Raw genomic sequence first — 22,308 nt, 5'->3', positions numbered from 1 at the left:
AAAAAAAACAAAAGGAAGAAAAAAAGAAAGAGAGAGACCAACTGAAAGAAAGCCGATGATAGTTTTCCTCAAAGAGCGAACCGAAAGTATCCCTTATTACTTGATAAGTAGAACCTTTCCTGAAAAACAGTACTAGTTCTTGGACCCATACTCTAAAAATTTATTGTTTGGGCTTATTGGGCTGAAAACCCATCACTCAGGGTCAATCCAAATTGGGTCCCTACAGTACCATTTTTTTTTTTTTTTTTTTTGAGGAAAACTTTATGATTTAAGTTTTTTTTTTTTTTTGTAAGTAAGTAATTAGAGCTTGCATCGTTGCAATTTAAGTTTTCTTTTCTTTTTTTGGGGTATCGTTGCAATTCAAGATTATGACCAGTAGATATCATGCCAAACATATACATCAATAAATATTGAAAAATTCAGGTATTGACTTGTACGGTTAAAAATCATGATAATAACCCAAAGGAAGAATGCACATAAGCTTAGACATACTATACCAAAAAAAAAAAATAGAAGTAGGTTTTCCCTTTTCATTTTCATTTTTTGATAATAAATAAAGGTATGTTTTCAAGTATGTCGTTACAGTTTATTTTATTATTATTTATTTGATTAAACGGCATACTATTATATATACGTAGTACAATTAATACAATACTAGAGGGGCACACATGATCTTGTAAACCCCTTGAAAATGAGAAAATGTTGCATGCGCTGGTTTTATGAGTCCATCGTCTCACTGACATGTAGGCCCCACATGTGTAAGACTTACATGTCAATGAGACAATGGTCTCATAAGAACAGCGCAGGATATACTATCTCCTTAAAAACTTTGTCGTTGGCCAGTTTTTTATTCTAAGTCCCTCTCTTTTTTGTGTTGTGGTAAGGGAAGAGGTTGCCTAAGAACTTTTTGAATTTCCCATCTATCTGTGGGTTCTATGTTTTTAATGAAAATATTTCTATTCATAAAATATATTAAAAAAAAAAGGCACGTTTTATCTTCTTCAAAATACTTAGATACAAAATGTAGGCATATCATCTTGTATACCAGCTTAGAATCGAATTCTATAATAACATTCTTGTATCTCATATTCTATATTGTGGATAGTCATTGATGTATTGCCCATTATTTAGGTGAGTACGTAATTATAAATTAATACATTGGTATACACCCTAGATTCTAAATCGTAATAGAATTTTAAACTAAAATTCAATTTAGCTTTTTAATTTCTATTCTTTAATTATTCCTTAAGGTTTATTTTTTGTCATTTCAACCCTTATTAAGAGAGGTTAAAAATGAAAAATATGAAAATGTTGATGTTTAGTATAAATAATAAAATATGGAACTACGAATATCAAATTTGATAAATTATTGCAATAGTGAAATTGAACTTTTTATTTTTATTTTTTTAAAAGAGTTTCAACTTATGGCATCCGCTTCTGATAATAGCTATTTATTATCAAACTAAAACACCAATCGGTTTTTTGGTATAGCCTGGAATTAAATTTCAGATCTCTTATTCAACCATCAAAAACTTTACTAGTTAAACTAACTGAAACCCACTCAAATTAAACTATTTTGTTTTTTTTTTATATACGAATTAAACTATTTTGTTACAAGTATAGTAAGAAGAAAGTTTAATTCTATCAACAGAAAATGCTTAATTGTTAGAATAATTTTCTTTCATATGATAAAAATGGGTTTTTAATATATTATAAAAATATGCATATTTTGTTTACCATGCTTGACATCATGTTAATGCATGTAACTAAATAAAACAAAAAAGTAGTATCTTCTTTTTTGCTGAAAAAAAAAACAATAATAAAACTGGTATCTGCTTGTTGTAAATAACACCTCCAATCCAATGAAATGAAAAAAAGGAAAAAGGAAAAAATAATATTCAACTCATACCCTAGAGTAGAATAGAAAGAATCAAACTTTCCTGATGAGGGTAAAAACTAAAAAAAGGCAGAGAATGATTTGTCATAATTTTATTTTTCTGAGTTCTGACTTACAAGTAAGAGAAAAAAGGCCACTTGAATAGGTGAACCCAAAAATCCACAAGAAAGCACACCTAATGCAAGCTAGACAGAGAGCCCAAATATAGCAAAATCTAAAAAGGGTGACGTGAGTGTATACGTGGCAGTGGCACGACCATTGTAATCGAACCTGTGCCGCACACCATACCGAGAAGAAGTGGACTCTCAGAATTGAAAGTGAATTGGAGCTGAAGCTGATGACGGTCATCAACTGGCACGTGTGGGTTAAGGGAGTTGCTGTCGAGTTTAGATTCGGCCAGCTGATAAGCACTTGAGCAGTTGAGCGCACACCGTCACAGAGACGGGGTGGGACCCAGAGCCGGTAACCGGTAAGTGTGTATAGTTATCTTCACAGGGCAAAAAGCAGTAACAGTAAGGATGGGCTCGTGTTTGTTTTGTTAGGAAACGTTGGTGTTTTTTAAGAAGGAACAGAGTTTATTGAAAGTGATATAAAGGAATTTAGGATAGATTTTTTATTGTCTTTGAAATACCATTCTTGTCCTTGTATGATTCTTGGGCACAGTGCCAGATCCAGAAGAGCAGAGTTGGTGGGAATTCTTTTGCCCTTGTTGATCCTTGTCTAATAATATTTCCTTCTCTTTTTTAGAATTGCACCTTTTTTTTTCTTTTTTGTTTTTTTGGAAATTTGATAATTGGGGAAAGAGGAGTTAAGCATTTGATATTTTCATTAGAAACACCGAGAATTGTTAACTAATTGACCTATGTGGATCGCAAAACCAAACTTTAAACATCATAAATAAAATATTTTTTTTTCCTTTTTTAAAAGAGAAATATAAAATCATAATATTATATCTTTTTTTTTGAAGATAAAAGCGAATAAAGATATAAATTATAATGATGCAATCTAGTTTGCATACGCATGAAAAAGAAGAAGCAAAAATATAGAGAGTTGTTTAGGTTGTGTGGACATGGACTTTCTAATGCCAAAGTCAATAGGCAACTTCGCAAAATAATGAAAGACATATAATTCTTATAGGTATGCATTCTCGTATCTTTCTTTGAAATTGTTGCCCTTTTTAATGCTAGGAGTTGATCTCTTTGTGATACCGATGAGGTTATCCCATTCTTGATATCAATGAGGTTATCCCATATCAAGGCTCTTAGTGGTTCCTGGGTTAAAGGAGCTTGGGGAGAGCATGTGAGCATGAATTTATTTTCATATCGAGTATAGGTTGACCTAGTGGCTCCCGAGTCACAGGAGCTCAATGCTTGGAGCCTTTAATACCTCTTGCCCACTTGCCATGTCATTAAGCCACGCTGGCATTCAGCGTAGTTGGGCTTATACCTTGTTGAGGTGATACGTCATGATTTATCCTCATCATTACTAAGCCATAAAGCGTTCCCTACTAAAAACAAAAACAACATCAAAAAATACATTTTATTGGATTTGTTTTCTAAAACATTATCTTTAAAATTGAAATAGAAAAGTTTGTTGGGCAAATGTTGCTAAGAATATGGCACTTCTAAACCCTTAGCCTATATCAAGGTCATGAAAAAAAAAGTTGTAATTTCATAGGACACTTATCAACCTAGGGCTAGTGCTTTATTTATTTATTTATTTATTTAATAGAAATCTAGGACTAGTTTGGCAGTACATTAAGGCTCTTAATGCTTTTTTAGCAAAAATTGCCACACATTTGACAATTTTGTTAAAGAGTATTGAGATATTTTTTAAGTTAAAAACAATTTCAAGACTAAACTTTAAATTTTGAGCTTTGCTACATGACATCGTTGTTCTAGCTATAGTATTTAGTGAGTTTGCCTTTTCAATATTGTCCAAGTAGGTCTAATAATTTTGTTGTAGAGGTATTGGGAGTTTGGGACACATTGTATTAGTTGGAGGATGCTCCCTATTATCCAATCTAGAGTTACTTATATACAAAATAGTTTTTTTTTAGAAGAATATAAGGCCAAAATGGGTAACCAGACATAAAATTCTAACTATATAATTAGTAGCCAATGTTTATAAACTATATTTTTTACTAGCATCTCGAGTCTAAGAGACTCGATTTAGGCATATAAATCGAGTCTCAAAGACTCAATTTTTATGGTCTAATCACCTCTGATGTGGCATCTTTTTCTACGTGGCGTCTACATGGAAATCGAGTTTCTAAGACTCGATTTATAACCCAAAAATAAATATACTCAGAAACCCAAATACAAAAACAGCAAAAAAACGCGGAGAGAGAGAGAGAGAGAGAGAGAGAGAGAGAGAGAGAGAGAGAGAGAAGAAGAAGAAGAAGAAGAAGAAGAAGAAGAAATGGAGATCTGGTGCCCAGACCTAGACCGCGCTGTGCCTAGACCCAGGTCGCAGTGCCCAGACCCAAGCAGATCTGGGTCTTTCTCCCTTTGATTTAATTGTTGTGTTTTTGGATTTCTTAATTTTTTTTTTTCTTTTGTGTATTTCGACTTGTACGAGAGACTTGAGACTTCAAATTTTTAAATCTTTTTGGTTTATAAATCGAGCCTTATAGACTCGATTTCCAGCTAGGAAAAAAATGTCACATCAGACCATGAAAATTGAGTCTTTGAGACTCGATTTATAGGCCAAAATCGAGTCTCTTAGACTCGAGATGCTAGTAAATAATATAGTTTGGGAATGGGAACTACTAACTATATAGTTGGGAAATTATGGTTAGTTACCCACTTTGGCCAGAATATAATCAGTAAATATCAACTATTGTATTTACCAACAAAGGTCAATATCTGTTGTAGGAAAGTTCTTGAGGATCCAATTTGTGAAGTGTGTTAGGAGGAAGCAGAGAGTAGTGAGCATATAGTCTAGGATTGTGTGAAGGCACATGAGGTTTGGCGCCTTATTGGTATTCGTTTTGCTTCACATTGGTTGGTCTTTCCAGGTTTTGCCGATTTCTGATGGTAGTTAAAGTTTGGCCTTTGCTTGGGTGATGAGTTGCTGAAAATAGTGGCTATGGTGGCATGGCGTATGGAGTTTAATCGAAATGAGGTAAGAGTAGGCAAAGCATGAAAACAAGCTTCAACAATTGTGCAGAAAGCTAGGCTCCTGCTGGATGAATTTCACACGGCTAATTTCAAGTTGACTCAAATCGAGCCCAAGGATGAAATTCACTGTGTTCCTCATGATGCACCTTATTACAAGCTTAACATTGTTGGAGCAACTTTTGCTAATCTTCAAGCCACTAATGTTAAGAGTGTTGATTCATAATAGTGCTGGCAAAGTAGAGGCGGCGTTGAGTAAGAAGCTTCTAATCCCACTAGGTCCTATAGAGATTAAAGCCAAGGCATTGGAGGAGGGATTTCATTTTGCATGGGATGTCGGAATCCGCAAAGTTATTTTGGAATGTGGTTTCAAGATTGTTTCAGAGGTTGTGAATGGTTCAAGTGATCCACTTGTGTCAATTGCTAACATCATTGAAGGAATTTGCCTCAAATTGGGGGATTTTAGGAAAATACAAGTATCGCATGTAAACGATAAGACAATCGTCCTACTCATTTCTTAGCTCAACATATTAGGAGTGTTGATGGTTAAGTAGCTTGGATAGAGAAAAATCTTACCATGATTAAGTTAGCTTTGATTCATAATAAAGTTACAATCTTTTTATCTACAAAATTAAGAATAAAAATAAAAATTTGAGATTTAACCTTAAATCTCGCATTATTCCTGTTTTTAATAAAAACGATGAAATAACATCGATGCCTATATTTATTTTTCAAAATGACACCTAATAACTGCCCATTTTGGAGAGAGAAATATAACAATGATGATTATTATTATTCTAACCGATAATAATTAAATAAAAATTTGCTATTACCTGAATTAATTGGTTTTAAGCATGAAAATACAATTTTTGCTATCCTTTTCATCTAAAAGCTCTTTAGCAATTGGTTACTAAACAATTTTAATAGTTTTAAAGCACTTTAGCATTGTAATTTTCTTTTTTCAGATTCTATGATATCATTTTTCAAAATAAATTCTATGGTATCATTGCGCCAAAACATTAATGAGTTTATTATTTTTGGTGCAAGAGGATCCGATTACATGTCTCTTATGAACAATAAAAAAATTATACTTGAGTGAATAAGAACAGAATTTTATTTTGCATACTTGGTAATTAAAATTACAAAGTTTAAAAGATGATGAATATATTTTTTTTAATAAGGGAATATCTAATTTAGGAAAAACAATAGGGTGTATTTGTCAACCCCAAAAGCTGTATCCTAAACAAACAAGGACACTGATGTAATTCCACCGACTCCCACAACCATTGCCTAAAAAGTCAAAAAAAAGAAAAAAGAAAAAAAAAAAGAAGAAGACCAAAACCAAAAACCAAATCGAAATCGAAAACGAAAAAGAAAAAGAAAAAATAGTAATAAAAAAATAATAATAATAAACAAAAACACAGCAACACACTCAAAAAACTCCTCACACACACACACACCCCTAAAAGGGTTTGTTTTCCTCACCACACCGGCCTCTCTTTTTCTCATTCTCTTCTCTTCTTTGCTCTCCTGCGGAAGAGAGAGAACACCCAAAGCCTCTCTCTCTATCTCTCTATATATATATTCTCTCTCTCAAACAAAACAAAAATAAAAGCCTCTCTTTCATATTCAGCGTATAATACAGCTGAATCTTTTTTTTTTTTATTACCTCTGCAAGTTTTTAGTTCTGAATCGAACGGCTTAGATTGTTTGTATTTTGCTATACTTTTCATTAGCGAAAGATCCGAGGTATGCAGCAAGGTGATCAGACGGTGCTGAGCTTGAGACCTGGTGGTGGTCGCGGTAGCAGACTCCTTGGTCCTCGCTTTGATACTTCTTCTACCAATTCTGCCCCTACTTTTGGTTCTTTTACCTCCGATCTCCCACTCCTTCGTCCTCATGGTGGTGCTCCTTCTGCTTTCTCTATCAAGGTTGTACCTTTAATCCCAAATCTTGTTTTTTGGATCTGGGTTTTTTCTTGATTCAATTCTATTCATTATATAAAACATGGGTTTTGATTCTTGTTGTGAAAAGTTATTGGTTTTGGTTGTTCTGAATTGGGTTCTGTGTAAAGATTTGATTTTTGGTGTTTGTGACTTTATATGTGATGTGGGTTTTGTCTTTTGGATCTTTTTTTTTTTAATGTTTTGATCTTGTCATGTATTGATTTTGTTATATTTGTTTTGTGGTTGAAAGGGGTCAGTTGGGTATGTTCAATTCTGAAACTTTATTGGTTTGGTTGGTGGTGGTAGCTTCCTTAGATTTATTTATGCCTGCCTTTGTGTGTGTGATTGTGGGGAATATAATGTGGCTGCTTTTAGGCACTGTTTGGTTAGCGTTTTGGAAGTCTCTTTTTTTTTTTTTTTTGCTTTTAGGATCCCAACATGGATATAGTTTTTGCTTTCAAAAGTGAGAAAAAGGCACTTTGAAAGCTCTGGACGGGCAGACCTGAGGGCCGTGTTTACTAGTGTTATCAGTTAAGGGACTTATCAAAAATAAGGGTTATTAGTTAAGGGGAGGATTTTCTTTAAATGAATTTTGATGTTAATGAGTTCATTAGAGGGTTTATTGTATTGAAGTTGTTGAGGTAAATGTCCTAATTCTTGGTGGGCCACTTAGTATGTGTACCTGCTGTAAATATGGACAGACAGTAATATGTAGGCTTTAGGTGGGCATTTTTTTTTTTTTTTTTTTTGCTTTTAGGATCCCACCATGGATATAGTTTTGCTTTCAAAAGTGAGAAAAAGGCACTTTGAAAGCTCTGGACGGGCAGACCTGAGGGCCGTGTTTACTAGTGTTATCAGTTAAGGGACTTATCAAAAATAAGGGTTATTAGTTAAGGGGAGGATTTTCTTTAAATGAATTTTGATGTTAATGAGTTCATTAGAGGGTTTATTGTATTGAAGTTGTTGAGGTAAATGTCCTAATTCTTGGTGGGCCACTTAGTATGTGTACCTGCTGTAAATATGGACAGACAGTAATATGTAGGCTTTAGGTGGGCATGTAGCGAGTTTCATATTGCCCATAAAGGACCTACACACATGGAGACTTATATATGTGGGACTTTGATGAAAGGGAAAGTTCATTGTAGCATAAGAGAATCAGGTGCAACTTCAGTGGTGCACACTACTTTATATTAGACTCGTTGAGTGAGTCATTGATCCATGCAGATTTGTAGTTGTCTCTTTCGTAAGTGGTGTAGCCTGTGAAACCAGATTTTTCTTTGTTTGTTCTACAGGTTAGATTCATTGAAGATGTGATTGGGACCATTATCAGTGGAGCAGTTTAGTTTTATAGTGAAATTTTAGTAGGAATATTGACATCTTTAATTGATATACATACATACATACATACATACATACATACATATATATATATATATATTCATGTGTGGAATCATCAAAATGCTAAACAAGATTCTTCTAAGCTTTTATTTTTTATTGTTATATATGTCATTAGATATAAGGTTGGACTTAGTAGTTTCATGAATGTTTTAGCATATATTTGGTATATTAGCAAGACATTTCAAAAGCTTGTAGCAGTGACATATTGCATTAGAGTTAGTTTTATTAAATTGGATTATAGTTTGACTCAGCTATTTACACATATATCCCGTTTCTCTTTCCTTGCAGTTTTATAGTTTATTTATGTTTGTATGTGAGTACTGAGCTAAAATGTTGTTGAAGCTTCTTGACTCTTTGGTTGTTTTGTTGTCATAGTCTGGAGACTCGCGGTTTGAGGGTCGTGAGCGTGTGCGGTACACCCGTGACCAGCTGTTACAGCTTAGAGAGGTACTCATTTAATTCTAGGCTTTGATGCTTGGCTGTGTTATTGTGTCTGGTTACAGTATCAGAGGAAAAAGTATCACGTTAAGCTGTTTTGGGAACAATACTGCAAATGCCTTTACTTATATTAAAAATTTCTTGGACTATGTCCTGATGGTGTTGCACAAAATATGTTTCTTTTCCTCATTCTCTTCCTCTTTTTTCTGTGCATTATTTTCCTCCTGCCTCCCATGTTCTGTATTTATGATTTCAGTTAATTAGTATGATTGTGTGTACACATACCTATATGAGTTTTTTTTGATCACATATTCTGCTGTATATATAAATCATATTAGTAAAGAGTTGGATCTTCATGTCCTTAATGGAAGCAGGATTTGGTCTTCACATTTAATATATATATATATATATATGCTTACTGAATGTCTGATTGTTGTACTTTTTTTTTAAATATTTATTTTTCAGGCTGTTGAAGTCCCAGATGACATTCTAAAAATCAAACGAGAAATTGATGCAGAGATTAATGGGGAAGATCAAAATTGGAGTCGTGCAGAAAGCAACGTAATTATCTTGCCAACTTTGAATGCTTACCCCATCCCTCTTTTTTTTTTTTTTACTGGGATGACTGACTGATAGATTTGATGGAAGGCTAAAAATTTAATTTTTCCAGATAGCTCTGATTGTGTCAGGCGTTTTTTAGTGATCTCGTTTATAATAGTAGAGATCATTTTATTCATCTCCTATTTAGCTTTGAAGTTTTCATATGATCACCTGTTAATGGCCATAATATGAATAACTCTTTTATTTTTAAATTCCTTTCTCCAGCCACCACTTCAGCCTCAGGGTCGTTATTCTGAGCCAGATAATCGCGACTGGCGTGGCCGATCTGCACAGTTTCCTAACTCTGGAGAGAGTAAGGAAGTTGGTGGTCGATTTGACTCCAGACAGCAGGAGGACAATCAATTTAACCGCCAAGACCAACTCAACTCGCAATTTGCAAGGGCCCAGATCTCTTCTAACCAAGGGGTAATTAGTTTATTAATGAATAATATCATTATGATTCTATATGTTTCTCAATATTTATGTAAGAGTGGTTGTTTATGTTTGGTTATTTTGAAATGCTATTGATGTGAGCATCAAAATATAATATTAGTGATTGAACTTGATATCTACTTGTGCATTCTTTCATTCAGAACACGAGACCTCACCTTCCACATTGCCCTCACAAGGGGAGGAGGTGCAAGTTGAGCTTATTGGCTTGTATAATGATTACTGACATACTGGAAACTTAATATACTGATTACTAGATTTTGGCTTTTCCATATATGTAATGTAAATTTTTAGGTGAATTGTCCACTTGTGGCCATTTACTTGGGCCTTTAGTTTTCGTTGGTGCAGTGCATTCATGTAATGGTGTGAACTCTGTGATTTTAGCGGCCTTTCCAGGTAGTGTCAAGAAGTGTTTACTCTCTGTTGGTCTTTCTTAAAATCTCAATGAGGTGTTGAGAGTATGTGTGTATTGTGTATATTAATTGAATAATATGTTCGGTGAGTTTAAAACTTCGGATTATTATTAAGTCTTTCCGGCTTTTAGTTTTTCCTTTTTATGTAAAATTTTTCCTTTATGTATGCATGGCTCTCTCTTGGCTATGCCTCTATCAGGTGGTTTAGTTATTTTGTTGTGCTTTTATCATCAGGGAGGTCCTGTTCCTGCTCTAGTCAAGGCTGAGGTGCCATGGTCAGTTAGAAGGGGAACTCTCTCTGAAAAAGATCGTGTTTTGAAGACTGTGAAGGGGTATTGTATTGTGAAGATCTTTAGTTTGATATTTTAAAATCTGCATGGTTCCTCTTTACTAGTAACTTGTTTGGTGTGATAATCTCTTTGTCCATTTATGCTCTATCTAGCTTTCCCCTAGAAACATGGTCACTTTTAAAAGTTGACAGAATTCTGTTTTCTGTTCTTATGCAGGATATTGAACAAGCTTACCCCTGAGAAGTTTGATCTGCTTAAGGGTCAACTAATTGACTCTGGCATTACATCAGCTGATATCTTAAAGGTTACTCCTTTTTAGATGTGATAATTTACATATCTTTATGCCTCAGTTAACTATTGTGTGTTTAGTTTAATGTGTATTCAATTTAACTGACTTTTTACTTGCAATACAGGGGGTTATTATACTGATATTTGATAAGGCTGTGCTGGAACCCACATTTTGTCCCATGTATGCTCTTCTGTGTTCTGATCTTAATGAAAAGCTCCCACCTTTCCCATCTGACGAACCTGATGGTAAAGAAATTACTTTCAAGCGAGTCCTCTTGAATATCTGCCAGGAGGCTTTTGAAGGTGCTGACCAACTGAGACAAGAAATGAGGCAGATGACTTCACCTGAGCAAGAGATGGAGCGGCGGGACAAAGAAAGAATGATTAAGCTTCGAACTCTTGGAAACATCCGTTTAATTGGAGAGCTCCTGAAGCAGAAGATGGTACCTGAAAAGATTGTTCATCACATTGTTCAGGTTCCGTTTGAACTCCCTCTCTCTGTGGCTGGGGGCCATACACTGTTCATATATACTGTAGTATTACCTTTTCATTTATGCTTTAGAATATCTTGATTATTATTTAAATTGCTTATGTTACTGTTTTTTTTGGGCTAAAAAATTTCTTATGTTACTTGTATACATGAAACAGGAGCTTCTAGGGCCACCTGATAGCAAGCTTTGTCCTGCCGAGGAAAATGTAGAAGCTATATGTCAGTTCTTTAACACTATTGGTAAGCAGCTTGAAGAGAACCAAAAATCACGGCGTATAAATGATATGTACTTTAGTCGATTGAAGGAATTGAGCACTAACCCTCAATTGGCCCCTCGACTGAGGTTCATGGTTCGGGATATTCTTGATTTGAGATCAAACAACTGGGTTCCTAGGCGTGAAGAGGTAGGGGTGCGAATGTCATCTTTGTTTTTCAAAGATATTTTTAAGTGAGATAACTGTGGTGTTGGCTTGGAATTTCTAATCATCTCTTCACTATCTTGTTTTTGCAGGTAAAAGCCAAAACCATCACTGAAATACACTCAGAAGCAGAGAAAAATCTTGGATTGCGTCCAGGTGCTACTGCAAGCATGAGAAATAGTCGTGGTATTATTTCTGGTGCTCAAGGTAATACCAGCCCAGGGGGTTTCCCAATGGCCCGTCCTGGCTCTGGTGGTTTGATGCCCGGAATGCCAGGAACAAGGAAGATGCCTGGGATGCCTGGATTTGATAATGACAATTGGGAGGTATATCGCAATCGTTCAATGTCAAGGGGTGATGGATCAGGTATGCAGCCTGCTGGACGTGGCCAATCACCATTAGTTGGAAAGTCTGCACCGCTGAACTCAAGGCTCTTACCTCAGGGTAGTGGTGGCTTTATAAGTGGGAAGACTAGTGCCTTATTGCAGGGCAGTGCAGCCCCACCTGCTCGCCCTTCCAATTATGGTTTGGGTGCAGAGCAGACTAGTGCCCTATTGCAGGGCAGTGCAGCCCCACCTGCTCGCCCTTCCAACTATGTTTTGGGTGCAGAGCCTTCACCCCAAGTCCCTGTATCTGCTAAACCTATTCCTGCTGTATCTGCACTTCCACGTGTTGAGAAGCCACAGGCTTCGGCTGCAACATTGAATCTAGATGTTCTTCGGAGAAAAACAGTCTCTCTTCTGGAAGAGTATTTTGCCATCCGCCTTTTGGATGAAGCGCTGCAGTGTGTGGAGGAGCTAAAGTCTCCAGCTTACTACCCTGAGTTTGTCAAGGAAGCGATTTCCCTTGGATTAGAGAAAAGTCCACCTTGTGCTGAACCAGTTGCGAAGCTTTTGGAGTATTTATTTGCTAAGAAGGTTATTACGGCTAGAGATATAGGGACTGGATGTTTGCTTTATGCCTCAATGTTGGATGATGTTGGCATAGATGTACCCAAAGCGCCAAATAATTTTGGAGAAATAATTGGGAATCTAGTTTTGGCTGGGGGATTGGATTTTAAGGTGGTGAAAGAGGCCCTCAAGAAGGTGGAAGATGACCGTTTCCAGAGAGCCGTATTTGATGCAGCACTCCTGGTTATTAAATCCAGTACTTCTGGACAAGGTGTGTTGGATTCACAAGCAACTGATATTGAGGCTTGCCAGTTCTCTGCATGAGTACATCACATTCCTTAACAAGATGTAGCTGCTTTCTTTTGCTTCAGAATGCCCCTTCCCATAATTACCCCCTTTTGAGAAAAGAGCAATTTGTACTACAGTATGTGATAAAGTGGAACTGCGAAAAAACAGGTAATTTTTATCTGAGTTGTATATTTTTCCGAGGTCATAGCGGTGTGTTATTGAGGAAATGATCAAACCATAAATGCCATGGATTTTGTTCTCGAGTATGGCTTATCTTGTGGCACAAAGCTCGAGAAGAGTGATCCATTAATGGATCCAGTTGTTTTGTATTTGATTAGTTTTTCAATCATTTTTTATTGTCTTGACTGGGAAATTTAGTTTATTGTTAAACTTGCTAGTTCATAAATGTTATGTTTTTTTATCTTCCACTAATTTGGATGAAACCAATCCTTTTTTTGTTTTGTTTTTTCTTACGTGCATATTAAGTCTTTTTGTTTTGTGGGTTCCTAGTGTGGCCAGGTTTTCAGGACCACTGTCTAGTCCTACCATCAACTGAGTAATGCCAGGGAGAACAATTTTCACAATATGGCCTCTTGTAATTGGAATAATACTGCTTTCACTTAGGTTTATCACTAACACCACTTTATTATGCATCAATAACTGACAATGTCGTGTTGTTAGAATATTGACCTGCTACTGGACTGATGCGTTTTTTAGGCTTTGTCAACTTGTCCCGGAGAGAGATCCCAAAAAAAAAAAAGTGCTGAGAATTTGGCATAAATGCTGAAATTTAAAATAACGTTAGCTTAAATTCTTATAGGAAAATGCCATTTTGGATGCTGCTGCTTTTAGCTTCTCTCTCTAAAGGGTTGAAGCATTGGTAGTTTGTTACTGGTAAGCTTAGGGGTGTAATCGGTTCGGTTTGGTCGGTTTTTTTTTTTTTTTTTTTTTTTTTTTTTTTTTTTTTTTTTTTTTTTTTTTTTTTTTTAATTTTGGCTAACCGAAACCAAATTTTGGTTTATGAAATTCCCAATCGAAATCGACCGAAATAATTGGAAATCGATCGGTTTCGGTTGTATTTTGGTTTCGGTCAGTTTTCGGTTTCAGTCAACATTACAGATTTACAGTCTCAAAAAGAAAAAAACACCTCAACTTCACATGGGGTTATCGAATTTTTCAATAAGAAAATAACAACTCAAAATCACAATCACAATCTTATCAAAAAAAAAAAAAAAAAAATTAGAATCACAAATTTGTAGAAAATAGCATTGATTTAGTATTAAACAAAACTCAAAATACAAAAAAGTTATTGTGAAATGTCACAGTGAGAAACTGAGAATGAAAAGATTAAGCTGGCGTGGGGAGGTTGGCGTGTGGAGGTGGTGATAGAGGCCGATTGTCTGGAGGTGGCGGTAGAGGCAGATTGAGGCAGCAACAGAGACAGGTTTGTGTGGAGGCCGGCGTGTGGAGGCAGCGCAGAGGCAAATTTGCGTGGAAGCCGGCGTGGAGTGGAGGCTATGAGAGAAGACTTTGAGAGCTGAGAGGGATTGGAGTGGAGGCTGAGAGCGAGGATGAGAACTGAGAACGTGTGGGCTGAAGGGTTTTTTTTTTTTTTTTAATAATTTTTTTTATAGTTTAATTAGTTTAAGTTTAATTAGATATTTAATTAGTAATTATTTTAATTATAGTTACTTAATCTAATGATAAAATGAAAAATGAAAACATGAAATGTAAAGTCCGGATCATATTTAGCAAAGAAAGACCCTAATGTTTTTAAACAAAATGAAAAGCCCAAATATGTATAGGAGGCCCAAATATTTATAAAATTTATATTATATATAAAATATATTATAATATGATTTGGTTCGGTTCGGTCGGTTCGGTTCATTTAAACCTGCAATAGAAAACCTAATTGAATGTTTTTGGTTTTAAAAATTCAAAATCGAAACCGAATCAAACCGAAACTGACCGAAAATTTGGCAACAATTCGGTCGGTTTTTGCCGGTTCGTTCGGTTCGTCGGTTTTTTGCACACCCCTAGGTAAGCTATTACACTTCATATTTGTCGTCTTGATGGAATACTATCAAACAGCCTTGTAATTGCACATCCTTCCTAGGAAATCAAGTCAATTTGTTCCAAGCATGAAATTTGCAGTCCACCTTAGGAGCTTGATATTGAGCACAACATTTTTTTTTGGTTGATAATTTGATAATTGGGGGATGGATTAGAACTCCATACATTTTCATTAAAAAAAAAAAAAAAAAACCAAGATGTGCTAATTGAGTTAAAAAACTCTTAGCTGAGCACAGCATTGTTTTGTTATGTAATATTGATTGAAATAAAAATCAAATACTAACAATATTAAGTAATATTGGTTGAAATTTCTACTTTAAAAAAAAAAAAGAGTAATATTGATTGAAATAAAAGCCAAATACTGAACACAAGAGGTAGGAGCTATGCCTTTTAGCGGCAAATATCATTCTAAACAATTTTGTTTTAAATCAATTTATTTGTCTTCTCAACCCCCAAAAAAAAAAAAAAATCAATCTATTTGTTGTCTACTTTTTTATTTTTTTGATAGGTATTTGTTATCTACTTGAGTTCAAGTGTGATAATGAAAAACTGTAACTTAAATTTTTTTTTTTTTGATGGACTAACTCTAAAAATTTTGTTCCTGTACAACCTGGAAAGAAAATGAGAGGAACAATATGGTGGATGAAAAATGAACCACGAAATCATCAGTTCTAACGTAAAATAGTCGAGATGATTATAGTGGTAAACCATAAACCAGGAAACCATTTGTTCGGTTAAATATAAAAAAAAAAAACAAAAGAATAACCTATTTTATATATATTATGTTCTCATAACAAACAAAAATAATTACGTAAGTATTTCTTTTCATTCAGTTTGAAAACTGTAAATTATCTTTCAACTTATATTAATCACAATTGTTATTCCTTAAATATTTTAGATCCATTTTTTTTAAATAATTATTGTGAATGATTAAGAGGTTGCACGATTATAGTATACTAATATTATGAAACATTTAAAATTTTTTATCAAATTTTAAATAATTAAAATAATTAACAAACAATATTTTACATGCCTAAATATATAGTATAAGTCAATATAATAAAATATGAAAATAATAAAAAATTAAAGAAGAACATATTTTTTTCATAGATGATAAATGATTTTAGAATCTTTAATTCCTAACCACGAAATATAAAATTATTTTTTCTTATAAAAATTTATATGTATATTTTGTCTACATCTCTAATTTTACTAAATGAAAAAACTATTTTCCTAATGAAAAATAAAGAATGTTTTATTAATACTAATATTTACTTATTATCTATTAATCATTTATTTAAACTTATCTATTTATAAGAAAGAGATTAAATTCATAAGATTTTGTGTATATTCATTTCTTTATCTCCATACTAGAATGTCAAATCAACATTTTACAAATTAATGAGAGATCATCCACACAAATACTTCCTCAATACCATATTTCAACCTTGTTAAGATGCGCGCAATAAAAAAAGATTTTGGAGTCATGTTTGCATGGGGTCACGACTTTGAGGCTTGGTTTTTTTTTTTTTTTTTTCATTTGTATTTACTTATTAAAAAATTGCATTTTTTATTTATGGTTCCAATTAACTATATAAAAAAAAAATAATAATTTGTATTTAACCCCTACTCTATTTTCTAATATTATTTATTACTTTTCAAAGTCTCCCGCGCTTTTTTCATAGAGAAATGTCAGGGAGCGAAGAAGCACAAGCATCGAAGACGAACACAGATCCAAAAGACGAGTCGCTAAGTTTGCCTTAGCTCTCTCTCTTCTCCGATCCAAGCTCCATCAAACCAGCCTCCTCCGCCGTCAAATCTCTCGACTCCGACGCTTCCGATGGAAGCGAAAGGTCCCGCTCTTACTTTCTCACCTCTCTCTTTCTACAAAAATTTCTAATCCTTTTTGTGTGATCGAGTTTTTTTTTTTTCGATGAAGTTTTAGGCCAAGGAGCGAAAGCAAGAGATTCTCAGACTCAGAGAAGATCTCAAGGAAGCTGAAGGTTCAAACATTCATATCTCTCTCTCTGAAATTTAGTTTTTAGTTTTTTTTTTTTTTTTTTTTTGATGTTAATGTTTTGTTAGTTTCAGATGCATCGCAGTGCGATCTGTTCCCGCAAAGTGCATCGTGCAAGTGCTATTTCTTTGATAATTTGGGGAAATTGAGCCCTAAGCAACTCGAAGTCGAAGATGGCTCTGATCGCAGATTCAACGACGTTCTTCGCCGGAGATTTTTCAGACAAGGTTTTTCTCATCATCATCATCATTATCATCATAGTGATTGTATTATTCTCAATCCGTGTTCGATTAATGTTTGAAAATTTGTTTGTGTAGTTCGCTTCAAGGAAAGGAGAAGACGAACAAATGGATCAATTCAGCGACGCCAATTTTCAGGTTCGCTTTGTGTTTTCGGCGAATTCAAATTGTTTATACGCATTTTCGAATTGATAGTGATTTGATATATATTCACTGTTAGAAATGCGAGTGTATATGAATTTTGTAACCTTTGGTCAATTGTTATTTTATTTGAACTTTTAGGAGTAAAAATTCACAAGCACATTGTATTCCATCTTTTAATTCAGTTTTTGAATGTATTTTTCTGGTTACAACTGCAGATTTGAACGCTGACGATGAAATTGAGCAGCTCAGGGCCTCGGTTGATTTTCTTGTGGAGCTTTGCGATACCGTTTCTAATGTTAGATTATTTCACTCAATCTTTCTAAGTGCATTCTTTTAATAAGTGAATGTAATTAATTAATTAATTCATTTTTTTTTTGTTTTTAATTGTATTTTGCAGGTGGAGAAGTCTAGTTTTACTAACTGGGCACATCAAGCTGTGGACTTTATTTTAGGTATTGGTTGTCATTCTATTAATCGTTGTTTCAAGAAATCTGTGCTTCTTTAGTTTATTGTAATTCATTATCCATGAAAATATGAACTTCAGCTTTTAAAAGTAACTCTGCTGTAATTTGTGATAATTTTATTGTGTCCATACGGTTTAAGTGGCACCCAGATTGGAGCCTCTTGTGATCATCATTTAATTATGGTTGTTCTTGCCTTACTGTCCTTGGTCAATGGAGATGTATATGCTGTGTTTGGCATGATGAAAGATTAGTCTTTGAAAGAAGAAAGAATTAATTGAGTGATGGCTGTAGATAGCATAGATGATGCCAAGGATAGCTTTAGAAATTACTATAGGCTACGTTCAACATCTTTGCACATATGAAAAAAAAGGTTATTAAAATTGATCATACGGTTGCTTGGTGCCACAGATGTGAGCTACATTATTAATGTAGGTGAATATGGGTCGAGCTCGATAGAGTAAAGAAGTAAGTTATGGGAATTAATTTTGTTATTAAAATAAAGAAATTTTCAGTAGAACAATATAAACTAGTATCGGTTGTGCATTGGGTACAACCTTTATCAGTTGTCCAGAATGTTTTACGTACTTTATTGTTGGCATATTACGGTGTAAGGACTATTATGGATAGATTACTAAGGGAGGGATTTGCAATTGCAGGCTGATGGTACTTTTATCTTTTTTGGCTTGTTAGTAACGAGTGACTTTAACTACGTTACATTAATCCTACCAGAACATCCGTTGCTTGAGAGCATCTGTCAAAACATTAAAGTTAACATCTTTTAATTATTTGTCTTGCCATCTTAGTATGTTGAATGTTGATTGGTTGAACAATGCTTGAAGAGTTGTTGAAAGACTGCTGATTAAATAGAGAACATTGCCTGGATTAACGGAGCGATGAAATAATTTTTTGTTATCTGGTGTAATAGGTCTTACATTTCCAAAGAAATAAATGCACAATACTAAATTGCTTTTGACTCTCTTTAACATCCTTAATTAGAATGTTCTGAGTCTCCTAATGTCATGCTTGGATTCATTGATACATTGAAAGAAGTGGCTGGAAAAAGAAATGGATCACAAGTGGCCCGAAAGGGTAAGGACTAGGGACTAGGGACACAGAGAGCATCTGTCGAAACTGTGAGAAGTGATGTGATGTGATGTCCTATATTTTAATAGAAAATTTGACCTGTAGTTGAATGGAAATGACGTAATAAATTAGTCATACTTTTTCAAGGGACTTAAGAAGGTAATATCTGGCTAACTTAAATGAGAAACCACAACAATCATTGTAGGAATTGCAAAAACTGCAACAGCATACAGTTATTTTCCTCTTTTCATTGTCTACTGGGCTGTGGGGAAGTAAGGTCAACTATGGTCAGGTTCACTGCTTCCCGTTAAAGCTCAAATTGTAATGACTTACTGATAAGTTTCTTATTATCTGTTTAATATGAGTTTCTCTTCACTTATATAATGTTGCAATATGTTCTTCATTCTTACTCTCTAAATCATATTTTCTATCTGCTTCTTATAGCTTCATTGAAGAATCTATTATCTACTGGAAAGAACATGGAACTCATTGAAGGAATTGTGAGCAGCTTAATAATGCGTTTGGTTAGAAGGATGTGTTCCCGCTTGAAATTAGATGGTAAATAGTCATTTGTGTTTGGTCTTTGGCTTAATGGTTTGTTAATTCTATAATTCTTAGAACGTTTAGAAATATGACATTGTTACATGTTCTCTATTCTTTTCCTCGATGATATTGCTAATATGTTATCTGTTGCTTTCTCTTAATTATTATAATTATAGTTAAGAAAAAAAAATTGGTTTCGATATTCTGTTACAGAGTCTCTACACACCGACTCTGATGCCCAATTCTATGTTCAACACCTGATCCGTAAACTTGGAAGTGAAGCCTACATTGGACAACGTACAATACTTTCAGTTTCTCAAAGAATTTCTGTACAAGCTGAAAGTTTGCTTTTCTTAGATCCATTTGATGATGCTTTTACCAACATGCATGAATGTATGTTTACACTGTAAGTATTCTGCAAAAACTCGTTTACTGTTAGTCTGTTATGATGAATCTTCCTGATCGTTTTTGAAATATTATCTATTGGAGACTCAAGCTCATTGATTTTATCTTAGTGATAGTATTTTTCATTAGATAGTTATTTCTCAATTGAATAGTCATGTTTTGAGCATCTGTTATACCACTTTTTGATTGGAAATGTCGCCACTTTTACATAGCCTAAATGCTTCAGATGGAGATGGCTCAGTTCCTAATATCAAATTGGTCTTCTATCCCTTTGTTTAGACTTCCTAAAGGGTTACTCCTTGCTCTCATAACTTTGAAATGCATAAGAAATAGAGTAGGTTTTCCTTCTGGTCAACTACTTCTTTCCAAAGCTTGGAAAGCCCTCTTATTGCCAAATGGCCTTTTAACTAAAAGACTTGCTCTCCTTTGCTAAAAAGCACAATACATACCCAATCCAGGGGGAAATGATTTGTCAGCACAACACAAATTTAGTTTATATTACACTTTTTTTTTCTTTGGTGGTAAGGGTTTTAAATATGCTCACACAATTTGATAATTTTTGGCTTTGTCTAATTTGCGGATGACAGGATCCAGATTATTGAGTTTCTGATATCGGACTACTTATTAATGTGGTCAAGGGATGAGGGTTTTGATCAGAGTATGTATTGCTTAAGTTTATGAACTTGGTGCATCTATTCTACAACTTCTAGATTCCATTTCAAGACTTATTAGATTTTCCAGGCTTGACATATAAGTCTAAATAACATGGTACCTTATTTCAATAATAAAATAAAAAGTTATTACAGTAATACTAATACTTCATTGACATCTTGCAACTTAAGAAACTGAGTCCTTGATTTTCTCCGTACTTTAAATAAAGCAATCTTGGAAGCCTACACAACTGCTAAATAATGTAACACATTGATATTGCAGTGCTGTTTGAGGAGTGGGTGGCATCGGTTCTCCACGCACGGAAAGCATTAGAACTTTTGGAAAGCAGAAATGGGCTTTATGTGCTTTACATTGATCGAGTCACTGGTGAATTGTCTAAACAAGTGAGCCAGTCTTCATCACTCCAGAAGCTCAAACCAGAAATTCTTGATAATCTGTTCCAATGACTACAGCATATTACTTAAAAAAAATGTAAGCCCATTCCTATCCTACATTTTTTTTTTAAATATAAGTGTTGAATTGGCTAATATGACGAGATAAAACTAAAGGAGATCTCTCTCTCTCTCTCTCTCTCTCATGAATGCATGAATGCATGCATGAACGCATATGTGTCGTCCTTACTATGAATAAGGAAACTGATTATCTACTTGTTTACTAACAAGATTCGCATTCGCATGTCTTTTTAAGCTAGATATGCATAGAGGACATTTTTAAAATTGTGCACATGAGGGGTACAGGTCCCATCTCAGAAATGGAGATGTTGCCCGGCAAAGGTGTATTATTTATTTGCAAGCACGAGCTAATTTAAAATCATTTCTTGTTGAATTCTTACCCGGCGGCTTGACTTTTGTCATTTTCTCTGCAGTAGAGTTGTAATTTTCTCAATCTATTGTCTTTTCTTGCCAAAATGGGCATGTTGGTCTTTTTTTTTTTGATAGGTTTTATAACCTATCAAAAAAAAAAAAAAATATTTTGGTAATTCAAAACTTGGAGTAGGAGATTTGAAACTTGGATGTTTTTGTTGGGAACACAAAAAAAAAAAAAAAAAAAATGCTAATTTTTGAAATATAAGACGGTTGACGAGTTGAAGAAATTGTGTCCATAGCCAAACAACTTTTTTTCCCTCTCACGGCGCACTTTGGGTAATCTCATCAATGGATTTTTATTTTTATTATTTTTAAGTACCGGTATTGTTTAATTGCACATAATAGTTGAAGGGTGAAATATTCGCATATTTGGCGTAAATGTTCAATGTGGGAAATTTGCATTGCATAATGGTGAGAATAATCCGCCTTCAACTTATGGAAACACTTATATATATTTTGGTAATATTCGAATACAATGTTAAAAACTTTTGTGGGACATTCAAGGGTTTAATACCCTTCACACTTTGGGTTTCTCTCTTATCTTAACCAAACTTATCCTTTACTACCAAAATAAAAATTAAAAAAATCCGTTTTGTATCTACAAAGTATTTTCTTGCCAAAGGGGTTATATATATCTTGCCAAATGTCACTTAGTTTCTAATAGTTGAGTTTTTATGTTTGGTTTTTGGCGTATTTTGTTTATGTACAATATTTTAAAACTTTAATTTTGAAAAGTATAAGTATATTTTGACCCACTTCTATCAATAAAAATTTTAAAAAGTTGTTATCAAATGGACATTTAAGAGTGAGTTCAAGTTTTTCTCAAAATAATTAAGAATCTTGTAACTTAATAGTATTAACCTCTTTTAGGAGAAT

The 22,308-nt window shown here is 34.2% G+C and overlaps 2 protein-coding genes and 2 non-coding genes across 4 annotated transcripts; all 4 read left to right on the top strand.

The window, feature by feature from the left end:
* Window positions 1-6,457: 6,457 nt before the first annotated feature.
* Window positions 6,458-13,358, top strand: LOC112025127 (eukaryotic translation initiation factor). The gene is made up of 9 exons (XM_024057791.2): window positions 6,458-6,947; window positions 8,736-8,807; window positions 9,264-9,359; window positions 9,624-9,824; window positions 10,496-10,593; window positions 10,768-10,855; window positions 10,965-11,315; window positions 11,488-11,733; window positions 11,841-13,358. Exons 1-9 carry the CDS (start codon window positions 6,768-6,770, stop codon window positions 12,960-12,962), a joined length of 2,454 nt encoding a protein of 817 aa, XP_023913559.1. The 5' UTR covers window positions 6,458-6,767; the 3' UTR covers window positions 12,963-13,358.
* On the top strand, window positions 7,630-7,735 carry LOC112025138 (small nucleolar RNA snoR103). The gene has a single exon (XR_002884227.2). It is a non-coding gene; the product is annotated as a small nucleolar RNA snoR103 (small nucleolar RNA).
* Window positions 7,957-8,061, top strand: LOC136068544 (small nucleolar RNA snoR103). The gene has a single exon (XR_010629909.1). It is a non-coding gene; the product is annotated as a small nucleolar RNA snoR103 (small nucleolar RNA).
* Window positions 13,359-16,686: 3,328 nt separating the features above from the next.
* LOC112025107 (protein MULTIPOLAR SPINDLE 1) lies at window positions 16,687-21,282 on the top strand. Its single transcript, XM_065775820.1, is given in 11 exon segments — window positions 16,687-16,746; window positions 16,749-16,852; window positions 16,945-17,002; window positions 17,091-17,243; window positions 17,334-17,393; window positions 17,615-17,694; window positions 17,797-17,851; window positions 19,391-19,504; window positions 19,703-19,895; window positions 20,482-20,552; window positions 20,828-21,282. Coding segments are annotated over 11 exon segments (1,131 nt in total). The 5' UTR covers window positions 16,687-16,688; the 3' UTR covers window positions 21,013-21,282.
* The last annotated feature ends 1,026 nt before the right edge of the window (window positions 21,283-22,308 follow it).

This window comes from Quercus suber, unplaced genomic scaffold (assembly GCF_002906115.3).
Source record: "Quercus suber isolate HL8 unplaced genomic scaffold, Cork oak 2.0 scaffold_120, whole genome shotgun sequence".
Lineage (NCBI taxonomy): Eukaryota > Viridiplantae > Streptophyta > Magnoliopsida > Fagales > Fagaceae > Quercus > Quercus suber.
Note: the sequence above shows the minus strand (reverse complement) of the source record. Positions and strands in the feature narration are given on the sequence as shown.

Excerpts from the sequence above, each read along its gene's own strand:
- LOC112025127 (XM_024057791.2), top strand. The coding sequence starts at position 6,768 with ATGCAGCAAGGTGATCAGACGGTGCTGAGCTTGAGACCTGGTGGTGGT. Across the intron at positions 9,360-9,623 it reads GGAGTCGTGCAGAAAGCAAC|CCACCACTTCAGCCTCAGGG; the intron begins GTAATTATCTTG and ends TCCTTTCTCCAG. Across the intron at positions 10,856-10,964 it reads CATCAGCTGATATCTTAAAG|GGGGTTATTATACTGATATT; the intron begins GTTACTCCTTTT and ends CTTGCAATACAG.